Source organism: Rhipicephalus microplus, chromosome 7 (genome assembly GCF_043290135.1).
Source record: "Rhipicephalus microplus isolate Deutch F79 chromosome 7, USDA_Rmic, whole genome shotgun sequence".
NCBI lineage: Eukaryota > Metazoa > Arthropoda > Arachnida > Ixodida > Ixodidae > Rhipicephalus > Rhipicephalus microplus.
This window is the reverse complement of record NC_134706.1, coordinates 144878794-144893197: the sequence shown is the minus strand read 5'-3', so window position 1 is coordinate 144893197 and position 14404 is coordinate 144878794. Positions and strand designations below refer to the sequence as shown.

The following is a 14404-nucleotide window of genomic DNA, read 5'->3' as shown; positions in this document are numbered from 1 at the left end:
TCAGATTTGGGTGCACGTTAAAGAACACCAGGTGGTAGAAATTTTCGGAGCCCTCCACTACGGCGTCGCTCATAATCATATGGTGGTTTTGGGACGTTAAACTCCACATATCAATCAATCAAATCTACCAGCACTTTGGGCCTGCTCAAGCATCACATGAACGGGCTTAAGGCTTCTGCACTTCCTTTGATGACGCATTCTCATACAACTGTTGATTGGGACCCACCAACGACCTCTGCAACTGACATGGCATGACCTAAACGTGAGTGTAGCGCACGATTACTCAAACTAGAGCTCTTGCATTTCGATGGCCGCCATTTTCGGACATGTTCCGCCCTGCCGTGTACGATAACCCGGGCTTGTCCAACGCCGATAGGTTAGACTATCTGGTCTTGCTACTTGACTGAACTGCTGCTGAAGTTGTTGCCAGCATACAAGCCACAGATTCATCGTACCGGGACGCACTAGAGATATTACAACAGCGATTTGGAAATGCGAAGTGGATTAAACAGAAACATCTCACACATTGAACCCTGGGCTCCGCACAGTGAACCCTGTTCGGTCGTCAAGCAACGTGGTGGCCTTAAGGAACTTGTGTTATGAGGTTCAATTCAGTGAGAAAAGACTTGCGAGCCTGGGAGTGAGCGCTACGTCATACACTGCCATGCTGAATGAGGTATTGCGCAAGGTTATTCCCCTGGCATTGTAGTGGACTATTACAAACGGGAGAGCATGGAGTCTGCAGGTTCAGTATCAACGTCCACCAGCCGTACCCCATCTTCAGAATAGATGAGCCGGTTTCATCAATTTCTTCGCATCGAAGTGGATATTCGCAAGATAAGCGCACAGATCTCGACTCCAGCTTTCATTTGCAACCGTAACGATACTACTCGGAGCCTCCTAAAGCCTCCATTGCTTCCGACTACCACGGTGCTCTACAATAGGACAAACGTTTCTTCCACGTCCTGCGTTTTCTGTTCAGCAAATGAACATAGAACCGAAGGCTACACTAGCCGACTCAGCCTAGCAGAAAAGCGCAGCATGCTCACTTCTTATGGTCGTTGTTTCAAGTGCACCGCTAAGGGACACCTGGCACGAGACTGCCATCGCATAGTACAATGTCGGCGATGCAAACGTCAGCATGCATTTACATTGTGTACCGCAGGGGCAACTTCAAATACAGATGAAGCAACGGAAGGTACATTTGACTCTGCTATGCATGTAGCTGCAAACGGCACAACTATGGAACATACCACCGAGGTCCTTCTTCAGACGTTTCGTGCGTGGATGACAACAGTGACAAATTGCTGTTAAATAGGTGGTGTTTTTGATAACAGCAGTCATAAAACATTTGTATGGGAATACGCTTACAAGAAGCTGAAGCTCTCTCCAATTAGGGAGATAGATTTAGTCATCGGCACGTTTGGACGAGGGCGATAAGAACTCGGCTGACGCTCTAAGATCGTCAGCTTCATGCTTCAGAACCAACAAGAAAACACACCAGTCCTAATCGAAGTCATTGTCCGTTTCATCTGTCACGACATGGCTAAAGCTCCGCCACTAAATCAATTTCTACAAGGTATGTTGCAGAAGGGAAACCGATAGTGGACGCTGTTGCTTTTCCAGGTGAGACGTGCAAACCCGGCGTAAGTCTCCTCATTGGCTCCGACCAGTTGTGGAAAAGAATTCTCAGTAACAGCGAAGTCCAGTCAGGCTTGGAGAACCAAGGGCCAATCGCCACCAACACCAAACTGGTGGACGCTCCAAAGAACAACCTTCATCGCAGGACTAGGTGGGCAGTACACCAGCGCTCATATCTGCGTGCTACGAATGGGCGTACACAAAGAGAAGGATCTGTACCCCTTACAACAATTTAGGGAACTGGATGCCATTGGAATTGTTGAAGAACTGACGACGAAGCAAGATGTTCTAAAAAGATTCAATAAAACAATCGGTTTCCAAAATAGCTGTTATTAGGTTGCGCTGCCATGGAAAGGCAAAGGGTAGCCTGGCCGACAATTGCAAAGTCTCCATGTCGCGGTTGTACTCTCTACTATGCAGGCTTTCACACAACAAAAAAACAATCTACGCATGTGACAAAACTATTCGGCAGCGCGAGAAATATGGACATGCTGAGAAAGTCGACACTGATAACGTGACCAGTGAACTGGTTTACTACATGCCTCATCATGAAACAATATGCGATACCTTTACGACGACGAAACTCCGCGTGGTGTTCGATGCCTCTTCAATTGGAGTAGGAGAGCACATGATGAATAGTGAACTTGAAAAGGGGCCAAACCTCAACGTGAACTTTCTGAAGATGTTTATCTCGTTTCATTTAGAAGTATTTGGCGTTACCACCAACGTAAAGGTGTTCCTGCAGATTTTCATAAGACCTTAAGATAGAGACGCCCCTCGTTTCCTCTGGTTCAAGGAGATGCCTTGTTAGGGGAAACCACTACCCAGACTACAAGAAACAATAATTACCAAGGTGCCATGCGGTACTTGTTCAAGTTCTTTTTTTTTTTTTCGGCTGTTACTATGCAGTATCACTCCAACCGTGTTGATGACTTGGTTTCAGGCGTTTCAACCGCTTAAGAAGCCTTAGAGTTGTATAAACAGACAAATAAGATAATGGAACTAGCCGGTATAAAGATGTGCAAATAGGTGACGAACTGCGGGTTGCTTCAATGCACCATACAGCAAAATGAAGAAACACCAACTGAGTCTCATGTGACCAAAGTACTAGGGCTGTACTGGGACACCAAAGAGGATAAGCTAAGCGTCAACTTGGACTCTGTTTCGAAGACTTACAACCCGGAGAAGAATACAAAGCGAGTCATACTTCGGACCACTTTCCAGATATTCGATCCTTGGGTTTTTTATCGCCATTCACCATACGAGTCATAATGCTCTTTCAAAGGATCTGGACCTAAGGACTAGATTAGGATGCGTCACTGCCTTAGCCAATCAATGAGTGGTGTAAATGGATTGCAGAAATCGGATATTCAAAGGGTTTCTTTATCAGCCGACGGTCTCTAAATGGTCTTGAACGTCTTGACACACGATACCAACTGCGTGTACTGTATTTACTCTCGTAGTGAACGCACTCACAAAATAAACGCATCCCCAGCTTCAATCATCAAGGTTTCGATTTTTTTTCCCCATGTACTAATAAACGCACGCCCTACATTCATCCGCTGCAGTCCTGCTAACCGACACCTGGCGCCTTCTCGCGTGTTGGATGTCTTTCGTTTTTTTATTACTTTGGCGACCTCCCTCAACCACCTCGGCTCGCTCCCTCCCCCATTTGCCTGTTGCCGCAAGGCCATTGCTTTTCTTTCGATCTGTGCGCCACAGGGGGGTTCACCAGTGGTGCGAGTGTAAAGACATCGCAGCTGATAAGCACACAGGGCGCAAAGGTCACCAAACTGCCTGTGCCAACCGATGTTGGTCACTTCTGCGATGCCCCCCATTCTTTTTAGCCTACTTTTTTTTTCTTCACTCTACCTGTCCTTTTATTCCCCGCTCCCCCGTGAGTGTATCAGTTGAGGTGTCCTCACATGAGAGACGGTTATCGTGCACTCCACAGCCCTCTTTCTTACCTTGCCACCTTTTTCTAAACAATGACCCCCCTCAAAGAAAGAAAAAGCTCTACCATGTGCACGCGATTTTCCAGCAACGATGGCAGGATTTGCTGTCACGAAGGGTAATTCGCGACTATTGCGTCCAGGTTTCTGGAAAACCAGAAAAAAATTTCTTGTCATCCAGAGAAGATCGTGACGATTTCCGCAACATGGTAGCACCCCCGATTCTCGCTTCACTCATTATTTACGCAAAAGGCACTTTTCATGTAGAAGCGAGGCGGCGACCGTATTTTGTCGTTCATATTGTTATCGGCGGTTCGTTTTCATGCTTTCGGGGTAGCTTGCTGCAATGTTGGTTAATTGCTACCACGACTTCGTTGTGGTAGCTACAATGTTAACGGCCTCGTCACAGTCGTCCGGTGAGGTTACCACGAAGTTTGCCAAGTGCGTCGTAGCGTCATAGCGCAGGCTTTTGGCTGTTCCTCGAGATCGCAGCAGATACCACTGTTGCGGATAAACGATTCCAAGAAAAAATAGCTGCAAAACGTTTTTATGGCATGTGCGGGTGGCCCTGGGACAGCTTGCAGAAAATAGCGCCATCAACCACAGAAGATGAGTGAAGTGCAAGAACGAAGCTGTTTCCAAACAGTGTAAGAGTATGTAAATTGCGAAAGACGAAGTGATGGAATGGCATGAAAAAACTTTATTTAGGTCCTGCAGGACGCGCCCAGCGGGCGTCTCCCACGCAGAGACCAGGGAGCACCTGGCGGCCGCTTCGCGGGCCTGCTGGACGGTCCACTGCCGGTCGGCTAGAAGTGAGCTCCCGAGGGACCCCTCCCACCTGCCCGACGCAGAGTCGTGAGGAGCTGTTCTACACTCCCAGAGCACGCGTGCGAGTGTCGCTGTGCGTCCACATGATGGGCATGTGTTGCTGGGGCATGCATCGGGATAATAAACGTGAAGCGTGGCAAGGTTTGGGTACGTGTGTGTCTGTAATAGACGTAGGGTTAATGCCTGCGGTCGGTTAAGTTTCGGATGTGGGGGTGGAAAAATGTGGCGTTCCAGGTAAAAGTGCTTTGTAATCTCATTGTACGTGATTGGTGCATCCCGATTGGTATCTAACCCAGCAAGATGGGGTTGCCCTGTGGCAGTGCGGTCGGTAAGTGCGCGCGCTGCATCATGGGCGATCTCGTTGAGGTTGGATAGGGCACCTGGCACCCGGCCGAGATGGGCGGCGAACCAGATGAGTGTGGTGCTTCAGGGCACTCGGGTCCGCTTTGCGCAGGATACATAACGCCTGGTCGGAGATGACTCCGCGTTCGAAGGCTTTGATGGCCGACCCGGAGTCGTTGTAGATGAATTCCCGTTTGCTGTCGAGCATAGCTATAGCTATAGCTACTTGCTCCGCTACTTCGGGGTTTCAGGTGAGGATTGTGGCAGAGTTAAAGAGTCTGCTGTGCGGATGATACCGCGACCGTGGCGAAGGCTCGGTTGTTGCGATAGGCAGCGGCGTCCACGAACGAGACGTTGTCCGCTTCCATGTCTATGCGCTTGAGAATGGCGGTCGCCCGCGCAAGGCGCCTGCCTCTGTTGTATTCGGGGTGTACATTTCGTGGAATGGGAGCGATCGTGATAAAGTCGCAGATGTCACGGGGAATTAGAGTCAACTTTGGGGGGTCCCTGGCCCTCGAGGAGAAGCCGAGCTCGCGCAGAATATGGCGGCCTGCCTTGGTGGTGGTGAGTCGAGACGGTAATCTATTTTTTTTTTGCATTACCGCATTTGTTGCTCCTCCCGAAAAAGCTTTCATAAGCGGACCACCATTTTCGCGATTATTACGGGAGTAATTGCGGTATATTGCCACATTCCTTTCCTCAAGTTTTGTTATCACCCCGTTACACTAGGTTCTGTGCCCCAAGGATCCGCCAACCTTTCACGGTTCAGCCCTTGAAGATGCTAACAGTTGGTTGAAGGAATACGAACGAGTGGCCATTTTCGATGCTTGGACCAGCGAAGATAAGCTTCGTCATGCGTATTTCGCCTTACAAGATGCCGCTCATACGTGGTTCGAGAACCAGGAGCGAACTCTGACAACATGGAACACATTCCGCACAAAGTTCCTCGCTACAGTCACAAGCGTCAAATGCAAAGCGAGGGCTGAACCGCTGCTTGAAACCTGGTCGCAGCTTTCAATCTAAAACGTGACACTCTTCGTGGAAGAGACAACCAAACTCTTCCGGCACGCCGACACCGATATGCCTGAAGACAGAAAGTTCCCTTCCTCGTGCGCAAGGAGTAAAGAAGGAGCTGTTCGCGGGTCTGATGCGAAATTCACCGTGTACTGTCAAAGCATTCATCTTCAAAGCGGCTGGACGCTGGAGATGCGCACCCGACAATTCAATCGCCGCCCGCTGCTCGACTCAAGCGCTTCTACTGGCTTTTAATGTTGATCCGAGCCTTACGATGTATGAACAAGAACAGCTCAAAAACTTGTTCCTAAAATACAAGAACTGCTTTTCGTCATCTTCATGAATTACAGACTCCCGTCGCAAGCATCAAATCGTAACAGAAGAAAGTACTAGGCCACTTCGTCAGAGTCCGTACAGATGTCGACGCGAGAACACGAGGTCATAAAGAAAAAAGTTGACGAAATGTTATGCGATGACATCATTCAGCCTTCAAAGTGTCCATGGGCGGCATTGGTAAGGTTAGTGAAAAAGGATGGCACTCTATGCTTTTGCTTTGACTATCGCCGCCTGAACAAAATCACGGAGAAGGACGTGTACCCGCTCCAAAGGATAGACGACGCCCTAGATCGCCTTCATAATGCGGAGTACTTTTTTTCGGTGGACCTCAAGACCGGCTATTGGCGAACCGAAGTCGATGAGAAAAACTGAGAAAAGACTGCCTTCATAAAGCCGGACAGCCTCTTTGAGCTCAAGGTAATGCCCTTTAGTCTCTGCCCGGCACCTGCGACTTTCCGAGTCGTTGATATGGTCCTGGCTAGCTTGAAGTGGCAGACTTGCCTTGTATACTTGGATGACGTTGTCGTGTTTTCGTCAAGCTTCGACGAACACCTCCAGCACCACGAATCCATACTTCTAGCAATCAGGAGCTTTGGACTTGCACTAAAGCCAGAAAAATACTGCTTCACATACAAGGAGCTCCTCTTTTTGGGTCACGTGAAGAGCAAGACTATATAGTGCGCACGACCCGCAGAAAACAGCTGCCATCGCTGCCTTCCCGCCACCCACCGACAAGAAGGCCGTGCGCAGATTTCTGTTTGTGGGCCTATTACAGACGCGTTGTCAGACTTTTCACAGATCACCGAGCCACTAACGCAACTTACGAAGACTGACGTCGATTTTAAATGAGAAACAGCGCAAATTGAAGCACTTAAACTTAAATAACGCCTGCAGACACCAACGAATACGTCAAAACAGAAGTACACACACCGACGAATCCACCGAAGCAGAAGTACTCACCGACGCAAGCAGCGTAGGACTCGGCGCCATCCTTGTACAAAAGACCGATGGCCTGGAAAAGGTTATCAGTTATGCTAGCCGGTCGCTATCAAAGACTGAGGCCAACTATTCTACAACAGAAAAGGAGTACCTTGCCATTATCTGGGCAGTGTAAAAATTTCGCTCTGATCTCTATGGCAGGCCTTTCAAAGTTGTGAGCAACCACCACGCCCTGTGTTGGATAGCTAACATGAAAGACCCTTCAGGTCACCTCGCACGATAGTCTAAGACTTCAAGAATTCGACATTATCGTCGTGTACAAGTCTGGAAGAGAACACTTTGAAGCAGGCTGCCCGTCTCATGCCCCAGTCGATCCACCACCGCGGGACAACCAAGATGATGTGTACTTCTTGGGAATCATAGGTGCCGACGACTTGACCGAGCGACAGCGAGGCGACCCGGAACTGAGAGGGCTAGTGGAATACCTCGAGGGCCGAACCAGCGTCATTCCAAAAGTCTTCAGGCGAGGACTGACGTCATTTTTTTTTAAGAACAACGTCCTCGTGGAGAACTTCTCTCCTGCTTGAGCCAGCTACCTTATCATTGTGCCTTCAGCAATGCAACTGGAAATTATGCAGGCCCTTCACGATGACCCGAACACTCGTGAGAATACAATAAAAATACTACTGGCCACACCTTGCCGACAACGTCGCTCATTATGTGAGGACATGCTGGGACTGCCAGTGAAGAAAGACACCGCCGATAAGGCCAGCAGGACTTCTGCAGCCCATCGAGCCACCTCACCGTCTGTTCTAGCACATCGTTATGGACTTACGTGGGCAGTTCCCGACGTCGACTGTGGGAAACCAATGGATCGTCGTAGCTACCGACTACCTTACCCGCTAGGTCAAGACAAAAGCCCTGCCGAAAGGTAGTGCACCTGAGGTAGCCAAATTTTTCATCAAAAACATCCTCCTGCATCGTCGCGTCCCGGAGGTCCTCATTACCGACAGAGGTACGGCATTTACTGCTGAGCTAACCCAAGCGATTTTGGCATACTGCCAGACAAGTCACTGCCGTACAACAGCGTACCATCCACAGACCAATGGTCTCACCGAGCACCTTAACAGGACCATCGCTGACATGCTGACCATGTACGTCTACGTCGAAGACAAGACGTGGGATGCCATTTTTCCGTACGTAACCTTCACATACAACACTGCCATACAAGAAACGGTGCAGATTACGCTGTAAAAGTTGGTCTACGGAATGAAACCAACAACGACGCTCGATGCCATGCCGCCAAACGTCGCTAATGAAGAAAACCTCGACGTCACCTTCTACCTTCAGCGTGCGGAAGAAGCTTGTCAACTCGCCCGCCTGCGCATCAAGAATCGGCAGGCGATTGACAGCTGCCGTTACTATCTTTGATGAAGCTTTGTGGAGTACCAGCCCGGTGATTGTGTCTGGGTACGGACGCCGATATGCCGACGTGGACTCGGTGAATAACTCCTATGACGGTACTTCGGACTGTACAGAGTAGTTCAACGTCTCGGCCCACACGACTACGAGGTTGTTCCCGACGGCGTTATGAGCTCTCAACGGCGCCGTGCTCGACCTGAAGTCGTCCTTGTCGTGCGCCTCAAGCCATTTAATTCACGAACCTGAAGACTCTATTTTGTTGATGTGCTTTATTGCTTGTACTTAGTGTTTATTGTCTTTATTACTGTACCTTCATCTTTTGTTAAAGCATCAGGACGATGCTTTCTTCAGAGGAAGCAATGCCACGTTCCTTTCAAGTTTTGTTATCACCCCGTTACACTACGTTCAGGCTTTGAGGCTGTAGTATATCGTTTTGTTAAGATTACGCCCACTTTGTGAACATTTCAGATTATTCTAGAACCTACGGCGCTGCTAGCGATAACGCTAGAACATTCGATGGCAAGTGTATAAATGCCGACGCCCTTCGCCGCTTATCAGTTGATAGACGGTCTCGCTGTAATCTGACTTTCTTTTTACGTGGCCACAAGTTAAGCCCAAATAAACAGTTTATTATCTGACCTGCAGTCTGCTTCCTTCATCCACGGCGCGACCCCGTGACAGTATGCTGATGCGAGCCCTCATGCCTACAGGGTTGTCACCTATTTGAGAGCGAAAGATACCGACGGAAGAACGTTTGTGCGACTGCTTTCAGCAAAGGCTAGAGTGGCTCCTCTAAAACAGCTGACGTTAGCACGACTAGAATTGGTAGCAGCTTGCCTTTTTGAGACACACTCCCACGAAGCACTCCCACCTACTGTTGTACTGATTCCAATATCTGCCTAAGCTGGATACAGTCCATAGGAATGAAGTGGAAGCCATTTGTCGCTAACATGAGTAACGAAAATTCAAACTCATACTGAACCAAGCTGTTTGTGTCATTGTGCTGGGAAGAACCCGGAAGACTTGGTGACAAGAAGTTTGTCATCATGCATGCTCAGAGTAGTTTGTGGTGGTATGGTCCCAGTTGTCTAGCTGCGGCTCCGGAAACATGGCCAAGGAGTGAGAGGAGACCAGTGATACTACAGCGACATTAGTCGAAGCGAAAGACAAAATGAAGATGGTGTCTAAATGCGCAATTTAGGAGCCTATACTAGACAGGAACAAGTTCAGTTGCTGGCAAAAAATGTTAGGGTAATGGCGTGGGTCAAGAGATTTATACGCGAACCCCTCTGGGATGGGAAGGCAATGTGCGTGCTCAAGAAATACGTGCAAGCGAAGAAGTATGGCTGAAGACAATACAATTGCGAGCATCCTGTGAAGACAGCGTCACACTGGCTGATGGCAGGACACTTGGCAAAGGCTTACGCATACGGGACCTTCATCCTTTCTTGGACAACAAAGGCATCCTTCACATAAAAACTCGCCTCGATCATGCAACGATTTCGAACGACATGAAATTCCCCGTATTTCTGCCACCAGACCAACACTGCACACGCCTGATCGTTCCCTCAGAAGCCTGTACCTATCGCGTTGCCCAGCTAGTGTAGCACACACCTGAACGTGAAAGACATTCATCGACGCATTCTGCATGATGGCGTTAGTGCTGCACTAGCTGAACTTTGTGATGGGTTCTGGCTTCTGAGGGGACGGCAGTGCATCAAGAAAGTGATTAGTAAACGTATTGTGTGCGCGCAATTTCGTGTAAACACTACTGCGGCACCGTCAGCTCCTCATCCAAAGGACAGTTTCCCAGTCACAACCGTTTCAAGTCAGTGGCGTCAACTTTGCTGGGCCTGTGTTTGTGATAGGAAATTGCACTGTGAAAGCGTACACTGTCGTGTTCACTTGTGCAGTAGTGAGAGCCATTCATTTAGAGTCACGTGGGGGTATGACTGTTAATTCAATTCTGCTGACTTTTCGACGTTTTGTCGCTCGGCGGGGCATACCAAGTGTTTATATTCTGATGACACGTTTAGAGCAGCTATTTGGGAATCGGAGTCCATCTATGAGATTTTACAACACGTTCAAGTCCAGAACTTTTGCGCGACGAGCTACATCGCGTGGCAATTTATTGCTGAGCGTGCTTCATGGCGGGGAGGATTCTGGGAAAGGATAAGAACGGTTAAAGGCTGCCTCTGGAGAACATTAGGGAAGAGCAGCTTCAACTTTGAGCAACTGAGTACAGTTTTAGCAGAAGTCGAAGCAGTGGTCAATTCTAGACCATTAACACAAGTTTCTGCTGAAGCGAAAGAACCTCAAGTTTTTACATCTGCTCATTTGTTGGCTCTTCGACAACTAGCCTACCACACCATGAAGTTCTGATAACGGCAATGAAATGCACACACACTGCGTCTGTAAAGAGAACGGCGGCGCAGGCTAACCACTTTCTGGAACCACTGGTACAAAGAATACCTACTAGCTCTTAGAAGCGCTCACTTGAGAAAGGATAAAGGAAGGGAAATCGAATTAAGTGTTGATGACATTGTATTGATACGCGATGACAAAGTGCCTATAACATTCCGAAAAATGGAAAGGATTTGTAAGGTATACAAGAGTACGGATGAACACGTTAGGGCATACAGAATCCTATTAGCAAATAACACAGGTTGCGAGGCAGATACAACTCCCATCTCCCTTGGAATTATGCAAGTGAAATTGTTGGTGGTAAAGGATGTAGGAACTTGATGGAAGAGACGAAGAAGGGTAGCGGGGCAGATGCTGTTTGGGACTCGTGGATCGTTCAAATGTATGCCATGTTTGGACGGCATGGCACGCAGTGCCAAAAAAGGCTGCAGAGAGATTTTTCACAGCTGCTATTGCGCTAATGACGGCTATATTTCATGTTGGGGCGCGTTCTTCCATCAACGCAGCATCCCGCACTGTAATGCGTACTAGAGTGCTTTGCTAACGGGCAGGAACTTTGTTCCGAGACATGAAAAGTAGCCATTTTCTCGCAGTAACAAAATAGTTAACTTAAAAATCCTGATAATTGCCACTGTCATTACCCAAGTGCTGCACATTAACATTTTCCTGATGCTTGAGATTGAATCTACTTGCATGCATAAAATGTGTATTTGTCAAGAAACATTCCTGCAGCTCAAGCAGTGCTAAGTGCCACACACTGTCTTGCAGCAGGACTGTGCATGTACCAGTGCCATCGGTTTCAGGCACGTTCACTTGTGTGCAGACGCAGCGACAGAAGACGGAGCTGAGCTTCCGCTTTGACCGGGTGTTCCCGGGTGTGGCCAGCCAGGCCGAGGTGTTTGCTGAGGTGTCGCAGTTGGTGCGGAGTGCGCTGGATGGCTACCACGTGTGCATCTTTGCCTACGGTCAGACTGGTGCGGGCAAGACACACACCATGGAGGGACCCGCCGGGGAGCTGGCCCTCCAAGACGAGCGAAGGGGCTTGATTCCCCGTGCCTTGCACCAGGTCTTCGACGAGGCACACAAGCAGCCACACTGGACGGTTGGGGCTCCTTCTCTCTTTCTTCTTGTCTTGCTTCCCAATGCCAATAACTGTGCTAGGCAAACTAATCGCATGAACTATACATTGGTAGCTAGAGAAGTTCTCCAAGTGTAGAGCCTGGTGATGGCTGCGTGTGTGTGTACAACATGCGAGTGACCTGTGCAAGCAATACAGGCTGCTTGCATGTCCCAATTTCGGCAAGGCTTCTCATTCACGATGTGTGTGTGCTTTCAAAGATTGCTGCTTGCAGAAGGCACGTGCAGATATGCAACTGGGGCTATGCAGGGGGCAGTTCCTATCAAGGTTGGAAGCTTGTGCAGAAACTTGAAGCCTCATTTGCTAAAGCACTTCCAAGATCAACGCTCAATATAATTCTAAGATTGGACACTTAGTTCTGGACAATAGGCCAGTCTTGTTACCTTTCGTGCTGTCCCAGCAATGACCGTCTTTGGCTACGCACTGGCTGGGTGCTGAATGTGCAATTGGGAAGCGCTGGACACTTGGCAAGTCTTAGCGAGTTGTAGGGCTGTGTTCACAGCCTCTCATGACTGCACATGCGCGTTCAGACATCCAAGGCACCGAGCGCAGCACAACAAGTACACAGTACTGTTCTCAAACAAGTAGCAACACTTTATTGCCTGCAATAACACCAAAAACGCCGTACAGCACCTGTTGCAAAATGCGGCGGGAAAGCAAGCGAGGCTCATCCACGGCACAGGCGAAAGTACGACGCAAAGGGTGCTGCAAGCACGTCTTTATAGGTAAAAGGTTTCATGGTGAAACACCGCTGAGGGAAACACTCCTTCGTGACTGTTCCGTGTGCTCTCACACTCTGTGACCACAGGGTCCGATCGCTCCAGCGAGGACAAACTTCGCTCGCGTTGGCTTCGAGGGTACGGGTCAGTGTAGTACGACCACGCACAAACAAACCGCATCGATTTTCGGCCTAGCTTTTGGAAGAAGCAACAAAAGGTCAGCGTTCACTGCAGGCGCAAGGCACTGTTGGTGAGTCGGAGCGAGCCCCAAGAACATAAGGCCCGGTGGCCTGAAAACAAAGCGCGTGCTCAACCTTCGCTGTTCTAAGAGGTCTCTTCTACTCCCGCCGGGCACGCGCATGAAAACGTCTTGAGAGGTGGCACCACAATTGAGATCTGATTGCTGGAGAGAGGCTAGCATCACTCCTGTTCAGGGGAAGTTGTGTTGGGGCAGGGGGACGGCAGAAATAGCTGAAAAAGCCCATACAATGGCGATGCGCTAGCTCTAAGGAAAGCTAATATTCATGCTTGGCTCACAAGTTGCAGAAATTTGAAGAGTGCCTTCCTGCGCTTTTTTTATTTGCCACCACCATACCAATCGACAGATACTTGAAGTAATAATATTGCGGGAACTAGTGCTTACCAGCAGTAGCTATTGGTATTGATTTTAATTGATGCAGGGAAATTAATCTGAACTGATTGCATATACCGGAAATCTCATCATGCATAGAAACATTATTTATCAAGTTCACATGATTAACAAAAATTGTATATCACACAAAATATATTCTGTAGGTATTTTCTTTGTGTGCTATTTCTTTTTTGTAAATTTATGCAATAATTTGGCACCAGCAAGGAAGTGCATGAAACTTCCTCGTAATGTGCAAGTGGCGAAAATGAAGACAAGCCAGTGTCGGAGAGCGTGACGCGTTGTATTTTTCATGTGCAATAGATTTTTCTTTGCAGCGTTCTTGTTTGCATTCTTGTCACTAGTCGATGTTTTGGATAATACGACCCGGCATTGTCCATTGTAGCTGGTGGCTGTTAGTACACAGTGCAAGAAGAAACTTGTCAACTGTGCTTTGGCATTGCATCAGCAAACGAGAACTCGATAAAGGTGCACCAATACTCGGAGAACGTGCAGTCGTGTGCTGTTTTCATGCGGCTTTGTAGTGTCATTTATTTGCGTCACCACCACATAATGTGCCAAGGCCATATGAACATTGCAACTTTCCTTTGCATAACTCTAGTGTTGCTTAAGCAGAAGCTCGGTACTAAACTGGAAAGTGGCCTCGAAGTTTCTGCCCCCTCGTGGTATTTTATTCTTCCAGTACGAAATGGTGGCCAGCTTCATCGAGGTCTACAATGAGACCCTGCGCGACCTCCTGGTGCCCCCTGGCCAGGCGCCACCGTCGGCTCACCTGCAACTCAAGCTGGCGCGCAAGGATGGCCCTGTCCGAGTGGCAAACCTCACGGAGGTCCCTGTCACATCAGCTCAGCAGGTTTGCAGTACCTACCTAATAACTAGTCCTATAGAAGACCTTCCATTTCTTGTCAAGTTGGTGTCAATTTCTTGTCAAGTTGGTTTCTCGGCAATGAGGTAGTGTTACGCCATAAAATTTGCACTGTCGCAAAGCCTCTTTTCAAGG

General features: G+C 48.6%; 1 protein-coding gene across 1 annotated transcript in view; it reads left to right on the top strand.

The window, feature by feature from the left end:
* LOC119185228 (kinesin-like protein KIFC1) overlaps positions 1–14404 on the top strand; it is a 120708-nt gene that overhangs the window by 83810 nt on the left and 22494 nt on the right. The window contains exons 10-11 of the mRNA XM_075869827.1: positions 11722–12000; positions 14087–14257. Of these exons, the coding sequence (XP_075725942.1) occupies positions 11722–12000; positions 14087–14257 (450 nt within the window). The remainder of the gene's footprint in view (positions 1–11721; positions 12001–14086; positions 14258–14404) is intronic.